The 19801-nt window shown below is 40.2% G+C and overlaps 3 protein-coding genes across 8 annotated transcripts; 1 reads left to right on the top strand and 2 right to left on the bottom strand.

The window, feature by feature from the left end:
- Window positions 1–1539: 1539 nt before the first annotated feature.
- LOC147057966 (E3 ubiquitin-protein ligase NEURL3) lies at window positions 1540–4971 on the bottom strand. Of its 5 annotated transcripts, none has more exons than XM_085909389.1 (5): window positions 4021–4971; window positions 3596–3703; window positions 2618–3130; window positions 2244–2369; window positions 1540–2158 (listed from the first exon to the last, which is right to left on the bottom strand). In XM_085909389.1, the coding sequence occupies exons 2-5, from the start codon at window positions 3615–3617 to the stop codon at window positions 1968–1970; spliced, it is 852 nt and encodes a 283-aa protein (XP_085765515.1). In that variant the 5' UTR covers window positions 3618–3703; window positions 4021–4971; the 3' UTR covers window positions 1540–1967. The 5 variants fall into 5 exon arrangements, with proteins under 5 accessions (XP_085765515.1, XP_085765514.1, XP_085765517.1 ...); XM_085909388.1 differs by having other exon boundaries at window positions 3596–3700; XM_085909391.1 differs by having other exon boundaries at window positions 3596–3700; window positions 4648–4971.
- On the top strand, window positions 4759–8015 carry nkx6-3 (NK6 homeobox 3). The gene is made up of 4 exons (XM_085909386.1): window positions 4759–4938; window positions 5031–5505; window positions 6560–6726; window positions 6963–8015. The coding sequence occupies exons 1-4, from the start codon at window positions 4831–4833 to the stop codon at window positions 7179–7181; spliced, it is 969 nt and encodes a 322-aa protein (XP_085765512.1). The 5' UTR covers window positions 4759–4830; the 3' UTR covers window positions 7182–8015.
- Window positions 8016–9203: 1188 nt separating this feature from the next.
- Window positions 9204–19675, bottom strand: inpp5l (inositol polyphosphate-5-phosphatase L). 2 transcript variants are annotated; one of them, XM_085909385.1, is made up of 16 exons: window positions 19201–19675; window positions 17873–17914; window positions 17493–17593; window positions 17101–17188; window positions 13915–13978; window positions 13411–13514; window positions 13161–13213; window positions 12913–13032; window positions 12584–12668; window positions 12421–12513; window positions 12268–12342; window positions 11965–12038; window positions 11757–11868; window positions 11431–11499; window positions 11274–11341; window positions 9204–10385 (listed from the first exon to the last, which is right to left on the bottom strand). In XM_085909385.1, exons 1-15 carry the CDS (start codon window positions 19258–19260, stop codon window positions 11300–11302), a joined length of 1182 nt encoding a protein of 393 aa, XP_085765511.1. In that variant the 5' UTR covers window positions 19261–19675; the 3' UTR covers window positions 9204–10385; window positions 11274–11299. The 2 variants fall into 2 exon arrangements, with proteins under 2 accessions (XP_085765511.1, XP_085765509.1); XM_085909383.1 differs by having other exon boundaries at window positions 9204–10369.
- Window positions 19676–19801: the final 126 nt, after the last annotated feature.

The following is a 19801-nucleotide window of genomic DNA, read 5'->3' as shown; positions in this document are numbered from 1 at the left end:
GGACGTTGACCTCTCTCTGAAACCTCTTCTGTTCTGCCTCGGTGAAGCGGGAGAACCGCACTGTGATGCAATGAATCAGAACACGCTCTATCGGTGAAGAAAGAAAGCAGAGCTGACAAAAGTACTCCGATTCAGTACTTAAGTAAAAGTACAATATTGTAGAGAACAAAAAGACCCAAGGGAAAAGTTGTAGAACTCCAGAGCTGTAAAAGTAGAATAGAATAAATTAGAATAAAAAAAGTAGATTCTAACATGTAGAAAGAAATGTACAAAGGTAAAATAGAAAACTGATTTTATTTTATTTACTGATACGTAATTGGTAGTTGCTTGTGAGTTTCTTGTTATTCATTTTTGGTATTTGGTACCTGCTAAAATACAGATTTTTGGGGTGAAGTTACAACCCCATTTTGTGTGTGCGTGTGTTTTGAAGAAAGTTTTGTTATGGTGAACACCTCACTCACTGCAAACAACACATGCATGCACATGTTAAAGAGCAACCATAAGTGCTACGGGGCCCTAGGGAGGTGTCACTGTTTCCATGTGGTGTTCCAGAACTGTATTTGCAGTAAAGCCAAGCGTGAAGGTCCAGCGTTCTTTTGCTCGCAGGGAGATCACCTGCAACAACACAAAGCTACTGTGTAAAATTCACTTTTAGAACTGTTTTTTTCACTTGCTTCAATTCATTTCATGAATCAGATTGGACTTTTTTGGCATTTTGTATATTGAACAAGTACTTTCGAGAAATTCTATTTGGATTTGAGAAATGTACTAAAGCAATTGCGAATGAATGTATTCCAACTGTTTCCTTCTCCTTCTTCACTTGCACTAACGACAGTTCCTCTCACCTAGGCCACCCAAAACAATTATTTAACAGCTTTTCAATAGAGTCAGAAAAGGTAACCAAAGGTCAAACGCACGACCTGTACATTTTTTTTCTATAACTGCAGTATGACACGAAATCCGACAGATGTCGCCAAACACCTAGACTAGAAGAGAATGTTAACTTTCGTATTTATGTTATAATGTGGCTTTTAAAAGAAAGTCTTTCGTAATCAAAATCTGATTTCCGTGATTTCCAAAATAAATATGCTCAAAATTATAAGCGAAATGAAAGGGGAGGGGCCGAGGGAAGTGGCCACATTTGGGAAATTTATCTTCTCCTTCCCCTTCTCACCGAATAGCAGCGTGTATACGTGTACATTTATGTTTTAGCAAACTGATCCAGATATTTGTTGCAAGATAGAAAAATATTTTCATGAATAAGCAATGGGAATCAAGGTCAGTACAACACATTTAAGTCTGCATGCGTGCATTCCTGCCCTTGGTATGAGCCAACCTCTTCACTCTGATTGGCTGGCAGCCACGAATCCAAGTGACATCATCGCCGTCGGAAAGTTACAAACTTCTATTTACTTGTGATTAACAATCACATGACCGCTTCCCAGAAACAGTGACACCACGTTGACTGTGCAATAATCATTCTCTAAATTCCCCTAAAAAAGAAAGCTAAAACGTAAGTCATGTGCAACTGCTGTGGCTTTATTCACATTTAAAGCAGCAATGTATACAAAGCAGACTCAGCTGCACCCTTCAAATGTGTAAAACGGAAATTCAACTTCGTACAAAATATTAAAATAGAATCAAACAACTCCAGTATATAAACAGAAAAGGCACATTCTACATCAGTGACATTGTAAATCTGTTTATGGATTGGATCGGAATGGGCCTAACAATAAGAAGCCAATACCGATCCAGTCAATTGGACTCAATACCCTTCAGGTGGATTGGACTGGACCAACCCTACACACTGTAACACATCTATTTACATAATTATAGAACATTAAAAGTGCAGAGTTCCACCTTCAAATTAAAAAACATTGCATTAGTAATGCAAATGAAAGTGCATTTTGTTTGTTTATGGTTAAGGGATAGAACATCAGAAGATAAGAAGGTGCTTTCACTGATTGTCAATGTCTCTTAGTGGGAATCAGCCAAGTTACCAAAGGCTTCCCCATGCTCATCCTGCACAGTGGGCATGTACCAAAAGCATAAAAGACTTTGAAAGAGCAGATGAAACACAAACAGCGGTGCCCACAAGGCAGAGTGATGTCGGATTTCCGGGCTAAGCACACCACACAGGTCGGCTGTTCTTCTCCATCTGTCATCAAGAGACAGAACGCACCACGATAAGAAATCACCTTGTAGAACATCATAATTGCTTCTATGAAAGGAGCCCTCAATACCTCCTGGCACCAGTAGGTTGAGGCTGGAGAGGTCATCAGATGTCAAGTAGTCTGTGTCTAAAGTGGGCGAGGGCGGGACTATCTGACATGACTTCCTGGTGAAAAGTCCCGTACGTCTCTCAGAACCTGTCACAAATAGGAGGATTAAAAAAAATTCTATTCAATTCAAATAGCTACACCAGGGGTGTCCAAACTGAGGTCCACGGGCAATTGGCAGCCCAACGCGATGGGCAGCAAGCAATGAAAAGAGATGAAGAAATCTGTTCTTATCTTTCATTTCCTTGTTTTCTACTTTTCTGGACATGGCCCTTGGAAGGACAACATTTGAACCCCCTTGAGCTACAGACAAGCTGCATAGCACAAATGAAACCTACCCAAAAGAAGAATGGAGCGTGTCTTTCCATAAATGTCAAATATGGCCCACAGATGCCCGTTGATGTCGATTTCTTTGACTAATAGTCTGCGCTGGTCGCCGCTCTGATTTGCAACATACAAGCTGCCTGTGCGTGACACCCAGAATTCCAGGATTGTTCCTACCCTGGAAAACGGCTTGCCCACGCTAGCAGCCCAGGTCCCAGGGGTCTGAGTGAGGTCAGGGATGGCAAAATGGGGCAGGGGTAGAGATCGGGAATCCGGGTCAACATTGGTGAAGCCCACTCGCAATGATCCGCGCCATATGTCGCTCTCGTCTTCGATGCGTAGCCGAATCCGCTCCTGGACCCTCACGCGGCGACTGCTGAACAACAGGCCATCTTTGAAGGTGAAGCATGACTTCTTTGCATGGCAACACAATTGACTCAAGTGGATTTTGTCTCCTACGGCCCGCTGATGGAACGTCATTGGACCGAGGCACCGGAAACCGCATTCCAATTTTATCGACTCATCATCTGTAAGGTGAAATTGTAAAAATACACGATGCAATCAATTATTTGCATACAACTCCAAAGGTTTTACTTGGGAAAGCTAAACTCTACAAATCTGTACGTGAAGTTTCCAGAAACGCTTTTGTGGGCCTACTACTGTGCATTGTGGAAGTACAACAACAACAATTGTTTGTCCATTAGGTGCACCTCCAGTCCAATTCTATCCAACATATAAGTTGTCTGCACAAACATATTATGCTTGTGTTTTAAATTGACAGATTGTCAGAAAGTTATTCATTTAAAAGTCTTTTTGCAGTTTAAAAGTGTTTATTACTGCAACTGAATTGATAAGTCTTTTTACAGTTCAAGAAGAGGAAACGTTTTTTTTTTTAAAAAATGCATACATATCACACGTAATCAGATTTAACTGTGAATTTCCAATGTGCAAATATTGCATTTCTGTAAATTATCTGTAAAAAGAAAACTCACCAATCGTCCCGCTTTTCATCATGTAGTTGTTGTCTTAGAGCTCCGATAGAACAGGTTGATTTATTGAAAGTGAAGGCTCAATATCATTTGACTTCCAACATAAACCTGCTTAAAATAATAAGGGAAATGAAAGGGGAGGGGCCAAGGGATGTGGCCACGCTTTGGAAATTTACCTTCTCCTCCCCCTTATCACAGTGTGTACACGTGTGTATGTGTACATTTATGTTTCAGGAAACTGATCCAGGTCAATTACGTGAAACAGATATTTGTTGCAAGATACAAAAAGCACTTCTATGAATAAGCAATGGGAAACAAGTTTAGTAAAAAACATGACCCAGAAATTGCTTGCGTATTTTGCTTCAGTATCATGCAAAATAAAAATGAAAGTGAAAGTGTGCATCATGTGATTTCTGCGAGAGCCTCACCTTTACAATCTCTTCACTCTGATTGGCTGGCAGCCACAAATCCAAGCGATATAATTGCGGTGGGAAAGTTACAAACTTTCTTTCTTTCTTTCTTTTTTTTAACTGTGATTAAGTCATGTGACTGTTTCACAGAAACAAGAGGGTTTGCAACACACTGTATGCTCTCATTGGTAGGAAAAAAATGTTTTTAGTGTCATGAATGTTGTAATAATATAGACTTACTGTAGGATATAATAAATTCCTTATTTCACTAGAATAAATAAAGTCAGAGTTGAATAATGATATTCAAAAGTCTTTGCAGCAAAATACAGCAGCATTTTCCCTGAGTGCAAAAACAAAAAGATACCACTGTGAGCAATACAGCAGGAAAACGTGTTCAGTATGTCTGACTGTAAAGACATCTCCATTTTGCAATGTTGTTGTTCTGAATTGATCATTTCAACTTCTGAACAAATCACAAAACATAAACATTTTACATTCATTCCCGAACCACTACTTCAAAGTCTTTTTCACGGTGGACACATCTTTAGTCAACACCTATGTGTGTACGTGCATTTAAAAGTCATCCAAAAACTAAATGCGTTTCCCGAGAGGTAAAACAAGGCACAAATGCGTCTCCCCGGTCACCTTTGCTGGAGCACATCAGGCCATCAAGAAAAATCTACTTGTTCCCCCTCCACCTGTTCAAAAGGTCATTAATCTGCAGCCGTCCAATTACAGGTCCCCTTTCCTCTCACCAAGCAACCAATGGCGAAGCCCAGTGGCTAAAGCCAATCCCGGGCCGCATTCGAATGTGTCCTGTCTTTATCAATGTCCCCGTCCAGATGTCCACATGCTTCTTATGTACGATATGTAAGGGGGACCCGCATCTGTTGGAGGCAGCGGACCCGTGGCCAGGCTCATTATGGCGGCCGAGAGGTGAGGGCCAACAGTGAGCAGCTGATCTCATCTATCAGCATTTGGATCTCACAAGAGAGCATTAGAACAAACCTTGCTTGTTTGTGTGCTAGGTCATCAAGAAGGTCCTGACTGGATCTTATTGGACTTTGCTGAGACCAAGTCTTCCCATGGATCCAAATATCCAAAGTCCTTTCCTGTTCAACAACAGCCTCAACCAGTTTACCAGCGAGATTAAGGCGCCAGTATGCCAGTACTCGGTACCAAATTCTTTCTACAAGCTCAATTCGGGTCTCAACAGCCAGCTGCCACCGGGGACTCCGCATGGCATCAGTGACATTCTGAGTCGCTCCATGGTGGGGGTGGGCTCCACGGGCACCACCAACACTTTACTCCCCGGCTACTCTACCGTGGGGGGTTTTGGCCCACCTGTCTCCAGCACGTCCATGTATTATGGCCGAGACTACAGCTCTACCTTGAATGCTTTGGCCAAGACCGGCGCCGAGTGCCCCATGAAGGGTCGCGGCTTGAGCTGCTGGGCCGAAAGCGGCTGCGACTGGAGAGGAGGCAAGCAGCAGTGCGTCAACAGTGAGTCCCTACCCCAATCAAATATTATTACACTTTAGAAAGCTGTATTGTCTGACAAAGAGTAAGCATATTTCAATTTATATCATCTTTGTGGGATTTTTGTTTTTGTTGTTATGGCGTAATGTTGAAGTCTCTTACAACTTAGAACTACAATTTACAATCATTTCGATACTTTCATAGAATTCCCAGAGAGTTCGACATTTGTTGGCATAGTTTTTTTTAGGCGTGATATTTGTTTTTTAAATTAAATCGGGAATATCCCATTGAGATTAAAAACCTCTTTTGCAAGAGACATCAAATAGTTCCAGTTTTAATATCATCTATACTGAGATCAAATATATAATAAGAAAGGGCCGTGAGTATGTCACCTGTGGTTGATGTGCCTAGAAATTGATTGGCCAGCAAAAATATGGCCAATTTTGTTTTGTTTTGATGGCAAAGAACAAATGTTCGGAACCACATTGGGCAGCAACAAATTTTGCTCAGAGTTGACTTTATGAGTCCCCAAAAAGTATTTTTAACACCAATTTCAAATGTCTTTACCGTGTCTTTTGTAAGTAGGTTTTTGAGATATTTTAAATATGTCTGAAACCTTGCACATTACTCATTTTACCATGCATTGTAACTTACAGCTATGTTTCAGGAAAAAAAAGCATGTTGCTGAACCTAGCCCTTAATCTTGAAATATTCGTATAATTATTATCATTCTAATTATATTAATTATTATCATTCTAATCATATTTATTATTATTATTTTATCATTAGTTGTAGTATTCGTAGTATAACCTGCTGTGCTTGAGGAAAAACACAAGAGCAGATGTAGAATCAGCGGAAGAATTAATTTTGAAGTTAACTTGCAATTCTGATTTAAAAAAACAGACAAATTTGAGCAGTGCGCTTATTAGCACCGCAGTGTATGTGATTAATAAATGTATCTTACTCAAATTAATACGTTGTTTTTTTTGTCTGGGGGGCAATGTAATTTATCTTTAACTCATTCACAAATTAACATTTTGCCTCAAATATTCATAGTTTAAATTTTGGCGGTTTTCAGGTGGTCCTTTGGGGGAGATGTCGGGTCGGAAGAAGCACACCAGACCGACCTTCAGTGGACATCAGATCTTTGCGCTGGAGAAGACCTTTGAGCAGACTAAATATTTGGCAGGGCCTGAGCGGGCCAGACTAGCTTATTCTTTGGGCATGACTGAATCTCAAGTCAAGGTGAGATTTCCATCCGGTGCTCATTCTGTTTGCTTAGATGCTGCAAGTAAGTTTCTTTGATTTTTGTTTGACATGATTTGACTCTTTAGAAGTTGATTCAAATGAGTGTTTCCATTAAACGATTAAATATTCTCAACACGCTGGGCTGGTTATGCGACTGTCATTATTATTATAGCCCTTTCATGTTTTCCAACGGGTGTGCACTATTGTGACAGAACCTGTCCTTCTGTCTGTAGGTTTGGTTCCAAAACCGTCGCACCAAGTGGAGGAAGAAAAGCGCATCCGAGCCTAGCTCCACGCAAGCCCAGGCCGGGGAGACCTCGGACAACGAGGTGGAGGACGAGGAGTACAACAAGCCCCTGGATCCAGACTCTGACGACGACAAGATCCGTTTACTATTGCGCAAACACCGCAGGGCTTTCTCAGTCCTGCGCCTCGGGCCTCATCACGTTTGAAGCATGCTTGTATGAATACACGTTTAACAAGGGGTGTGCAGAGTTGGCAACTCGCAGTGTCACACATCCACCGGTCAATGAAAATTTTCAATGACAGTGTGCCGGTACAACTATTGGCTGTTTGTATTGATGAAGAGCATCCATCCGCTTTTGATAGAAATATTCATCAAACTCAAACATTTCCACTGATGGAAATATTCATCAAGCTCAAAAATTTCCACTCCACAACTAAATGATCTTCTAGAGCATAATACCCCGGGCATCTAGCAAGTTTCAAACGCCACTGACATGCACCTGCATGCAAAGCACTTATTTGTGTCGAATGAACACAAGCATGATCAAAGAAGATCCTGTGAAGACATTCACATCCAAAAAAAAAGACTGCAAAAAGGTGTAGTTGAACTATTATTCATTGCGAATTTTTCTCTGCTATACACAAACAGCTTCATTACCTCAATTCCAGCAGAACGTGAGACATACAGCCACAATATCTATTATGGGTGTTGTTCAAAATGGTTAGGCACCATGTAACAAGTATTGAATCTCTGCCACAGCAACTTTTATGTTATAGGGACTGCATTAAGCATTGTTCTACTTGAAAAGGCAGATGTTTGAAACAAATCTTGTATTACATCTCTTTTGGCGCTGCAGTTAAACCAAATGTTGTGGATGGTGATGTAGACTATAGATTATATAAAAACTGTTATTTGTAAATAAACATATGTATTGCATTGTTACTACAGTTAAGAAAACTGTACCGAATCAAATAACTTGGGAGTTTTTGCAGCAGAGACCACGCGACGAACAAAACGATATTATAGCTAATGTTATCCCCGCCCTTTTTTTTTTTTTTTTTTTAAATCCCGATGTATTAAAATCAAACTTGGCAGCACGGTGCTGTAATGGTTAGCAATTCTGCCTCAAAGCTGAGAGGTTCTGGGTTCAGATCCCTCCCGGTCCTCTCCTAAGCTCTCACAATTCCCAATTGTGTCATTTCTCATATTTTTAATGTCTAAAAACAAATCATGCCGTCCTGGCGGGTGACAGTATAAATAAAGCGAGCTTGTTGTTGCCCATGTGTGGTGTCTGGTCGAATTTAAAGAAATCAATACAAGCTCACCAGCTCATTGATCAAATAGTCTCTGTGATTTCACATAAGTCGCAATGCTGATTGGAGAAGAAATATCCGTAAAACGTACATTTTGAACGTCATAAACTAAATTTATGGGCATGTATGTAGTACGTACATCCACATAAACATAATGAATTCTTTTTTTTGAATTATTCACTGTTGAAATTTTGCAGCTAATTGTACCTTAAACACACACGTTCTTAATTATATTACAATAATGATGACATCAACTAAGAAAAAGACAAAAGAACCCTCGTTGGACATTTGTCATCTTTTGCATGACTGTGAAGGCTGCTGAACCAGACGGAAAACCTATTTATAGACTCCTTTGCAAATGTTTCAAGTCATTAAGTGATTAGAGTGCAACAAGACTGAAGTTTTTCCTAAAATCAAGACCATCCATTCCTTTCTTTTGTAGCTCAGTAATTAAAACCTTTATCAAATTTCATGGTTAAGTCACAGACTTCCGTAAAAAATGTTAAGCTCTGTTGCATAATTGTGCAAATGTAATTGCGTTGTAATATTCAAAATAGTCAAATCTACGTATGTTGCATGGCTGGCATCTCAGCACTGTTCCTAGAGAATTGCCTCGACCAGTGATTCTTAACCAGTGTGCCAATCAATCAATCCAATTATTTTAACAACAGAAAAATGTATTTTCTTTTTTTATTTCCTGTTTGGTTAAGTAATCCATGCCAACTATGCATGTAATAGGAACAGACAGAACAATCACTGGAGGACAGAAGGGTGATAATTAACCGGTGTGTCCACAGTTTGAGAATCGTTATAGGAAGTGAATTTTTACCAATGTAAAATATGCGCCTTGGTTGGTAGAACGCACTTCTTAGATCAACTGCACAGTTTTATACCAACCCAAAGTATCACAACTGTTTCTTTTCAGCTGCCTTTTTTTAATCGTATCCATCATGTCAAGCCTTTAGTCACATAAGCATACTGTTGTTTAATACATTAGAACATGACCCCTCAAAAAAAAAAAAAAAAATTGGTGCACGAATATATATTACAGCTGTGGTCGAAGTCTAACAATTAAGAAAAACCACCAGTGGACAACATACGCTGACAGTGATATGTAAGTGCAGTTGCCATGTGAGATGCAGGGCAGGATGTATTTGGCAAAACAAAACAAAAACTGACTGAAGGCGTGTCGCCTTTCAGAGTGAGCTAAGAACATTTTGAAAGGACAGCTTCAAAGGATAAAATACAAAGAGCAACATGCTAAGTGTTATGTGGAATAAAGCACTTAATATTTCAGGGTTCACTGCTTTTTTTTTTACCCAAATGCAATCACTTAATGTAATTTTAGGTTCCATTTTCAGATGGATGAAACAAATTTGTGCATATAATTTCATATGTAGTGACAGTGACTTTTTCTTTATTACACTTAAAGAAATTATGTTGTTCTAAGAAATGTAGCAGTTTTGCAATGATAGAGAAAGAAATTAAAGAAAACAACTAAAAACACAGTTTCATTGTTCAACACACGGGTCTGACAATTTTGAGCGCTTAAAAGGACTTTTCACTTTTTTTCTGTGAATTTTAAAAAATAATACTTGTTAGATACTTTCAACGAATTATACTACAGTACAGTGTCTCCCCCCCCAAAAAAACCATACAGTACATAAAACATCTGCTGAAATTGTTTTTGTGAAATAACACCCACAAAGAGAATAAAATCGGTAAATAGCTAGAAATATAAAATTCCAAAACAAAAGGACATTTACAGTTGAAAAAAAAATACATTCACTGTTAAAAATTGTATTGGTTATTGAATTCTAAAATAGAGTTCTGAACACATGATAGCAAAGTGCTCTGACTAATAATAATATGTTTCGAGGTGCAGTGGTGAAGTCCAACTGGGGAGAGTCTGTCAATAATCACTTATGCTTAAAAAATGGGAGAATGTCACCTGAAGGTCTTGAGCTTGGAAGATCAGGGCCAACAGGCAGTTTTCTTCAACTGAATCAAGGTCTTAATTTCATTTCTTTTCCACTTTTGGGATTGTGCCAGTTTCCAGAGGAGAATGTTGTTATTGCACCTTTACAGACACACACCCACACAACAAAAATAGATTGTCTGTGAGAACGTCATTAATGAGTTTATGACAATTAAACGATGCGAACGTCCCAACCATGTCTTTCTTTGTTCAGGCCAGCAACATACAGTGCCAAGCAAATCAATAAAACGCTCGTCCACTACATGGCAGATGGTAGTTAATTTGTCTATCTACCTATTGAAATTCGCACAATAGAATAAAAGATTTGTTTTCAATCAAAAAGGGCTAGATTCCAAACTAAATGAATGAATGTTAGTAAATTGAGAATCAGCATTATTTCAGTATGGGTCTGAGAAGACACCTGAGGAAGAGAGGAAACACGTGCTGGTGCCCATTTTTAAGAAAAAATTTGATGTGTGAATTTTTGTCCAACCAAATTTTACTTTATGTACAGTATGCGATACTGACTTTCTAAAAAGGACTTAAAATATTTTATGAAGCCGCACATTCATCAACTTGTCTCGGTTTATCCCGTCTAAGCGAACAAAATGGTCTCGACTGTTAAATGCCTCATTAAAAAGCCTTTCATCCTATATAGGGTTAATTTCAAGAAAACAAAACAAAATCATGGCCATAAAAATGCCAATATTATGTCGAGTAGGATGTATTTTTCCCTAGTCGGCCATATAGTGGGAAATGTGAGCCACTGTGTTGTGGGTCCAAATTGACAGCGGAGAGGATGTAAAAGACATCAGTGAAAGGTGCTGATGGCACATGGACACAAAGGAGAGCAAAGGAGAGCTGCTGTCCTGCTGCTACTTCATCTTAGTTCATACGGTAAATGTCTCTCTGGGGATCGCAACAAGATTGCAACGCGTACCCTGAGCGCTCCCCTTCCCCGTACCCAACACATACCACAACCGAAACAAGATGGACACACACTCACTGGTTTACCACAGAGATGATCCCCGGTCAATGCTCATTTGCCTTCAGTGCGAAGAATAAGAAGACAGGCTGTTGAGGAGACAAAATGAAATGTTCATCTGCATGTAAATTGATGCTTGGTTGTTGACGGCGGAATCCTTGCTTCTATCAAATGTTACCTTATGATCCCCCATGCAAACATCAGGGCCCACAGTGTCATAAATAACACTCCTCTCACCATCAGTGACCTGAGAAGACCACATGAGTATCATTAATAATGCCACTTGGTACTTCGAAACAGCGGTGAACTGAGCTTAATGAGTTAACGACATATCATTTGCTTGAACTAACCTAGTTGAACTAATTTCCAGACTTGGTGGATTTAATTGACTTTCTCTTTTATTTTTTGGGTTGACAATTTGTTCAAACTTTTGTCAAGCTTAAGCTGACCCGACAAGACACAATTGCATAGATATTGAAAGAAGCGCAGCAAGTGGTGACTTACACTGCGGATAAATTGTTGTGCGGTGTGTGACATCAGAATCCGATCGCACCATGCAGGACAGCGAGTGTTCATGTACTGGGTTGGTTTAGTGTACTCTTCACTGTAGGGGTAGCTAGAAGAATGAGAACCGTGTCAAACAATAGCTTTGGTTAAAAAAATAAATAAAAATACAAGAGGGAACACATTTGCAATAAAGTAGGAATCTCACCTGGGTGGAAACTGGATTTCCTCTTCTCTAACAACATCGTGGAAGGCTGTGACTTCTTTGTCATATTGTAGCAGCTGGAAAGAAGACAGAGGACAATATGTATGAAATGTCCTCGCTCTTGTCTCATTTTAAATAGGCCATTGAGAACGTTTTTTTTTTTCCCTCCTTTTTTTATATATTAAACTATATATAATGGCATGAAATGACCAATTAAAAAATACTTCCTGGCTGTTATAGGATTTGTTGGATTACATCTTATGTGGTCTAAAATGTTACAGCACAAAGTGTAGATGATGAGCTCACCGCTTTGCCATTGTCTTCTCTAAACATCGCCTGATACAGGTAGGCGAAGAGCTTGTCCTCGATCAGTAGAAGCACCTGCCGATGAGAAGAGAACACGAGTTGCATCGTAAAGAGAATTGTCATTGAAGGCCATAGCTTTCAGGTTTTGCTTACCTGGCGATCAGCTTTCTCCTCACAGATGATTTTCTCCACTTCATTACTGCTGTCCTTCTTTACGGTCTGGACTTCAGCCGAGGTAGACAGATGCTGCTCAAATGCACACACGGGAATTTGGGTCACTTAGTTATGACCATACAGCAGCAACGTTTGAGCATACCTGGACTAGACTTAGAGTGTCCAAACGGAAATTAAAATCTCCAAACAGGAAAAAAGGCATCGGCGTGTGGCAGTTGTCTGATATCCTGTGGGGAAAAAAACAAAACAAAACAGGCTTGTATAGATGCAAAACTTCAAGCTTGTTGGGGAAACTTTTTGCAGTTTTGTAATAAATTAAAAACGTGAAGTATTTTTTCCTCAATTACACTATCAATATCCACCATTAAAACGAAAACTGTGGCCACTTGCACCAACAACACATTTCAATTTTACAAACATAAAATGTATGTGTTGGTCAGGAATGTGTTTTGACGCAGTGGCAGCTCGGACCTGTTGATGACGTGTCTGAGTGCATTTTTGCGGTTGACAGAGTAAATAGAAGGACTGGAATTGCAGGCAATGAGGTTGGAGGCATCGTGGAACAGGTGGATGTTGACTAGGTCCAGCCCTCTGAGAAGACAATGCACACACACACACATGCACATGCAATAACAGGGCATGAAGAAGAAAAACAGCATGGTTCTGGGTTTGAATCTGGGCTTTGACCGGACCTTGTGGTGTTAGTGTGATGTACGTACCGGTCATGAATGAGCCAGCGGGTCCTCATGAAGCCCTTCCTGGACCACTTGAACTACAAGAGAGAAAAATCAGCAAGAGTCGGTAAACAGCAGCCAAACAGATAATTATTGATCCTTTGACATAATTTATCTCATCTCCCTGTCAGAGGCGGCAGACAGCCCCCTCTATTCCCAGTGGACTCATTTGTCCAAACGTCTCCCTTTGGGCCAAACATGACTCCCACCCCAACAAATACACACAAACACTCACATCAGGCCAGAAGGTCTTTGGGAATTTTTCTTTTTCCACAGTGGTGACCCCATCCAGAGAACCCACAGACTTGCCCAGTGCCGGCACTGCTTTAAAGTCCTTAACTGTGAGGGGGCAAAGACGGAGAGGAAGGGACAGGCGGCTGTCATATAAAAGAGTGAGGAAACATGCAAGCAGCAATCAATAAACTGGTGTTAACCTCATCAGTGCGGCATACGTGATGAGGGGGATCCATAAAGGAGCCATTAGACTACGTTTGGTGAGTGACTATCAGTTTGGACCAAACAGCAAGTGGCAGCTCCAAGATGTTTATGGTTCTTCCATAAGCTTTTTGGAGGAGCTTTTTCATGCCTTAACGTGACTGGACTATGCAGGTAGAAAATGATGCCTTTGAAAATTCCACCACTTTGAAAATGTGCAAAGAGGTGTGGGCATCAGCTATTGAAAGCTCGTTTTTTTTTTTGCTAAAGAATTTTGCTAAATCACAATCAAGATTGTTTTTACCACTGAAGTCATACTGGCGGATGTTCTTCAATGACTTGTGGATGAAGTACATGCTGCCCAATGCCTACATGCAAAAGAACAAAACAAGAAAGAATGGAGTTATATGGACTGAAATTCAAAATAAGCAACAGGAAATTAGAACTTACGTGAACAAAAACTGACTTTTAAAACCAATGCTGCATAATTAGATGAGTGCAATGTAAACATAATCGCTCTCATATCATAATTCATAGTCCTTAGCATGCAAATGTGGACATTGCGCTTGGATGGACTTCCAAGTAACTGCTCATATTTCTATCCACATTTACAACAACTATTTCATTCATGCAACCTGACGAAAGGACAGATTGGCATCAATTGTAGATTTTGACATTGGTGCCAGTATACCATTGGAACACACCCTCAACTTGACGTACAATATTCACGTTTTCAATATTATTTCTGCACATAATTTTATGTGTTGTGGGCTACTTACATTTGCAGTAACGTGTGATACCAGTGCAATATAATAACAACATGAACAAAAATACTTTATATGATCATAGTCATATGTAGTGCTTTGATGACAGTAATTAGGATTAGATGCTGTAGCTATTCGTTTAATGCATACCTACAAACTAAAATTACTCTAAAGAGAAGTTACATCTTTTATTTTGGTCCAAGTATTTGCATATGTTAAAAAAGGTGGCAAGTTGTACACATTTGGCAATAATGAATCTGAGCAAGGTGAAATACCTGCTGTTTCAATTCAGCAATGCTTGGCGTTTTCTTTTTTTACAAACTGCAAAAGCATTGACCCACAAACAAAAGGCAATGTGGCGACAAAACCAGGAGAAATCATCCCAAGCTGACAGCCGAGCAGATGAACTGAGATGTTTTTTTCGCCATTGTGTGAGACTCGCACAATGACTGATACTGTAAGATTGTTTGTTACACTGCCAAAGACAACTTAATACAACTAGCCCCCCCCACCCTGAGAGTGCACTTCAGGACCTAATCATCCCTAACATGGTCTGACAATTTTTAATGTACTAACTGCCTGCTCCACTGATCTGATTAATCATGTCCCGTGAGATCAATAAAGACAGAAGATTAAAACAATTTAAAAGGTATTAAGCAGTGGGCCTGCTGCCGTCTGCCAACGCTGCTCGGAGGGACTGGCGGCAAAAGAAAAATCAGCCATTGCTCAGGGGGGCTCAGGGCGTGACGGACCACTGTGCAAGACGCCCCCACCCCTCCCAGAAGACATCATCACTCTTCTGTGCCAAAATCATTTTCATTTAACAAAACAGAGGCGTCTCTGTGCTTTGCGTCAGTGAGCAGCAATTAGGGAGCAACTTATCCAAACTCACGGCTGGAGCGCGGACAGGAAGAGGGTTGTTAAGAAAAACTATACCTACACCAAAACATTTGCATCATACATTTCCTTCAATGTGAGACGTATCATCATATTAATCATGTTGCGCAATAAGGTCGAAATTCCGCCTAGTTGAGTTTTAATAGTGCAAGAAAAAAAAGTGCACACATTTTGCTCCATATACTCTGGCCATCGCCTATGTTCATCAATCAGGTGTGTGCACAGTTTAATAAAAAAATATTGACTTACAAGTGATTTTTTATCAAAACACCATTTGTACTGAAAATGCATGCAAGTCTAGCCCATTTACTTTTGCTGCCCGTCTGAAAGGAGAAGGCTCCCCTCCCACACCACCGTACACACACACACACACCCTACACCCCAAACTCTCTCTTCTCTTTCTCGCCCATGTAACTGATGATCTGCAGCCAACAGAAAACAAATTGAAAATCAATACAGGTGGCATGGACCTAATGAAAATGAGGCTACACAGCGTGGAGGAGCTGGGGGTCCAAGATCTCTCTCAGGGCAAAGAGTGGAAGGTGCAAACACCGGAGTGCTGGGGGAAACTTAGTCCCAACTGCCACCCTGGCCTCACACACTTTATTTATTGTAAACAAATAGGCCGGGATCAATAGTTTTAATCTGGACTTAAATGTATTGACTTGGCCCTGTCACCCGCACACCTGGCCATTGACTTTTTTTATTTTGACTTATGGTGCCTCAGCCAACAAACATGGCCACTGACCCCTGCTGTCAGATTTTGGCCAAAGGGAGGAGTATAGGTTAATAGTTTAAGAAAGGTGGTCACACTTTGAATTAAGTGCACTTATAAAGTTCGAGCGATGCTCTCTTCAAATAGTTAAATAAATATAACGTTTAGAGAAAAGAACTGTTTTCATGATAGGTCAGGATTGATCAGAGTTTGCAGCCTGCTTTGAGGATCTTAAAGAACCAATTAAACCTAAAGAACACACATTGGTTGTCCAATTTTAGGTTGAATGTCAGGGCCACGGTGGTATGATTCAAGCATGTTTTCGGCCTCTGCAAACATTGAGCAATCAGCGTTGGGGATCTCCGAGGGCCCACATCACACTGTCGATGTTGTGGACTTCCCACAGACTCATCTTGCCAGTGTCAAAAGCCACTTGGGCATTCCACAATGCCGAGAATGTCAGCAACGGACTAGTGCGTTGCATTTTGAGAGAATGAGCGGAGTCACTTTTGATTGATCACTCCCGCCGCAGTGCAGACCTCCCTTTCTCGTAATAATCCCTCTAGCATCAGTTATGTTTCATTGCCGTTTATAAGAGAATCCTGGGAGGGAGAGTGGGGAACCATGTAAAGCAAGGGTAGGCAACTCCGGTCTTTGAGGACCGGTGTCCTGCGTGTTTTCTATGTCTTCCTGTTGCAACACAGCCTGATTCAACTGTTCAGATGAATTGCAAGGTCTGCCGAAGCCGGATAACAATCCTGATTGTGTTGCAAAATGGTAGACATAGAAAACATGCAGGACAGGACGGAGTTGCCTACTCATGATATAAAGGATCACTGACCCCCAAAAAAAAAATCTGACAACCACTTTTCATAAATACATTTAAGATTATTACTGGAAATAATTCAAATCAGTTTGAATATATATGCCCTAATTTTTCAAAAACTAGCATCTAAACACTTGATACTAACCGGTAAACTGCCAGTTTAGGTAATCACAACATGGCATGATGGTATATATATAATGCACTTCATTTTTATACCAAGGATGAGGGCTCCATCTAGAGGACAACTCTGAGAACTACATCAATGTTACAACTTTCACACGTTCTCACCGTGAAACGCTCTTCTGCTTGAAACTGATTGTCCACGTAAATGCAGCGCCTGTCAAAGTCTTTTAGTTCTTCACTGGATTCAATGCTCCTGAAAAGTAAGACTAATTATTAGCAAAAGTGCTGAACTCCAGCTTGTTTGTCCAGCAAAGAAGCTGAAAAGACAACTTTTTTTTAAAATTAATTTGGTACAAATCTTCCCAAAAATATTTTTGAGCATTGCTTGCATTCATGTTGTAATTTTATTTACACTTTTTTTTATTAGTTATTTAGGAAGTTTAAGTGTTTGAGAATGGAAAAACATTTGAAGTTGCTGCCCTTTTTGGAGCAAGACTGTGATCAAAACAAACACAAACAGACAGACAGACAGATTATTCATAGCTCATTTTTCCTACCGAAAGAATTCTTCAGCGTGGCCCATGTTGACCATGTACTCTTTCCCCCCCACCTCCTGAAAGTGCAAGGCGATGAACTGTGGCCGGTACGTGCGGATGGTCTATTATTACACAAAGAGCAAAAAGCCACAGTCGTACATTACATAATAATCAGAAATGATGAAAGTCACATTTGTTTGTTGCATTTTCCACTTTGTGTCATTCCGGTGGAAAGTTTTGGTCACTTAGTTTGCATACCAGCCAAGCCATGTGTTCATTTCTTATCAATGGATCAGAACAGTATCCGTTTTCCACACTACATGACGCAGTCATGTATGTTCAGTGTTTGCCATACGGAATGAGGCGAACAGTCATAAAGTGGCGGGGATATGCATACTTACCTTGTATAATTCCTGTAGCCATTCATTTTGTAATTCACTCACCTAGAACATGAGATGCAATGGATAATTAGAGTCAGTTAGTTCGAGCCAAGATATTAATGACACCATACAGCTTGACACCACAAGCAAAATAATGCGTGGGATAACATTATCGTGTGCAAATGTTCATTTGGTGTGGAGCTTCATGTCATTATACTGAGAGCTGCTTCATCTTATATTTTGCTCCTCTCTCATAGCTAAATTAGGTGCCCAAAATAGTAAAAACACATCTTAGTTTGATGCAGTACAGGTATCTGCAGGCTCAAATTCAATCTGCATTTTTATCATCGCTTTAGATTATTCTTTGGAAACTTTGAAAATCACTGCCATAAATTCTTGAGGAAATGCTTTCAAATTTGAGCTTCTTAAAGTTGTGATTTTCCTTTTTGCTAAGCATGCTGTTTTGCTGACTTTAAGAGGAAGAGTCGTTATTATGATGACAAGATATCGCATTTAACAACAAAACCATCAACCAGTGCCAATATCCTGAAATCTCGATGAATATTTGGGAGTTTGTTTATATGAATAGAGGTGGATGGTATTTGACCAGAAAAGCTCAAAGCTCTCAGTAAAGATAATCTTATGTTTACATATCCCCACAATGGGATCTAAGATCTTTCCACTGAAGCTCAATCTGGCAACCGGAAACGTGAAACATGGCCTCAGCCAAATTTCCATGAGTGCAGAGAATAACTTGACCTCACCTAGAACTCTTCCAGTTAAACCAGAACTAAAAGAATGTTGAAACCTATTTTCAAATGTGCTCAAACGAAAATATACGGTAGCAGTCGTAGTGTTGGGCAATGTATGTAAAAAAAATACATGCAAATACCCATTATGATAATATGAAAACATTTTTATCCAGGAACATAAAGAATCTCACTTATTCATAATGATAGAGGAATTAAGACACTTGTCTATACCGCATAAAGGAAGTGAAAAATAATTTGATTGATAGTGTGCGAGAAATATTACTCAAATATTTCATGCAGTTGATGAATATTGTCCCGCTGCAAGTGATGAACAATATCAAATGGAACATCATTCAAAACAATAACGCTTGGAACTGTAATGTGACGTAAGAGTAAAAACACCTTGGATGGGCGTAAACCGCTACGTATAGGTGTGCGCGTGACCATAAATATCGTGACGTATCTAACGAGATGGCGCCCATTCGAAGTACAGTAAAACCACTCACCACAGTTCTACGTAACATTGCCAAGAATGCCCATAAACAATATTTGCTTGTTTTGTGTAGTTTCAGTTGTACATTGACAAAGGGTACTTACATTGTCGAAGAGTGACCCCACGTTTGCGGTGACAAGAAGCACCTCAGTGTGTGTCTCCATGGTCCACTCACATTCAACACAGACGCGCGCGCGCACACACACTTGACAATCTTCTTCACGATCAGACCTATAAGCGACTTCCTCAGCAGCTTAGAAAGGCTTAATGTGAGAACAGTGTAGTTAGCTCTTAAAATAAACTAGCATTGAAGTATAAAAGGTCCTGTGCCGCTTTCTCGTCCAACTTGTTTGATGACAGCGGGCTGTGCTCTCCGGTTGTCAAATGCAGCAGAGGCGCTCATTGTCAACTCGAGCGTAGCCGGAGCCCCTAAAATATTCGATATTCTTCTTGCGTGAATCTCCAAGTACCTCAAGTAAGCTGACTAAGCCAAAGCTGTTGAAGTCAGCCTATTCGGACCCACTACTAACAGCAAGATCAAGTCGCGTTGCGTTGATGAACACTGGCGCTCCGCCCATTTCTGCGCAGACGATCTTGAAGTCGTCTCCGCGTCACTAAAGCAAATATGAACACAACACACTGAACTACGTTAACTTGTCGACAACTCGTGGTTTTACCTTGACCTGTTTTATTACAACGACACAC

This window comes from Syngnathus leptorhynchus, chromosome 4 (genome assembly GCF_054491065.1).
Source record: "Syngnathus leptorhynchus isolate UIUO chromosome 4, UIUO_Slep, whole genome shotgun sequence".
Taxonomy (NCBI): Eukaryota; Metazoa; Chordata; class Actinopteri; order Syngnathiformes; family Syngnathidae; genus Syngnathus; species Syngnathus leptorhynchus.
This window is presented reverse-complemented; position numbering and strand designations above follow the sequence as displayed.

Excerpts from the sequence above, each read along its gene's own strand:
- inpp5l (XM_085909385.1), bottom strand. The coding sequence starts at position 19,260 with ATGGAGACACACACTGAGGTGCTTCTTGTCACCGCAAACGTGGGGTCA. Across the intron at positions 17,594-17,872 it reads GGCTACAGGAATTATACAAG|ACCATCCGCACGTACCGGCC; the intron begins GTAAGTATGCAT and ends GTGTAATAATAG. Across the intron at positions 12,669-12,912 it reads CTCAGACACGTCATCAACAG|GATATCAGACAACTGCCACA; the intron begins GTCCGAGCTGCC and ends TTTTCCCCACAG.
- nkx6-3 (XM_085909386.1), top strand. The coding sequence starts at position 4,831 with ATGTCCCCGTCCAGATGTCCACATGCTTCTTATGTACGATATGTAAGG. Across the intron at positions 4,939-5,030 it reads CTCATTATGGCGGCCGAGAG|GTCATCAAGAAGGTCCTGAC; the intron begins GTGAGGGCCAAC and ends TTTGTGTGCTAG. Across the intron at positions 6,727-6,962 it reads TGACTGAATCTCAAGTCAAG|GTTTGGTTCCAAAACCGTCG; the intron begins GTGAGATTTCCA and ends TTCTGTCTGTAG.
- LOC147057966 (XM_085909389.1), bottom strand. The coding sequence starts at position 3,617 with ATGATGAAAAGCGGGACGATTG. Across the intron at positions 3,131-3,595 it reads GATGAAAAGCGGGACGATTG|ATGATGAGTCGATAAAATTG; the intron begins GTGAGTTTTCTT and ends TTCACCTTACAG. Across the intron at positions 2,370-2,617 it reads ACGCTCCATTCTTCTTTTGG|GTTCTGAGAGACGTACGGGA; the intron begins GTAGGTTTCATT and ends TATTTGTGACAG.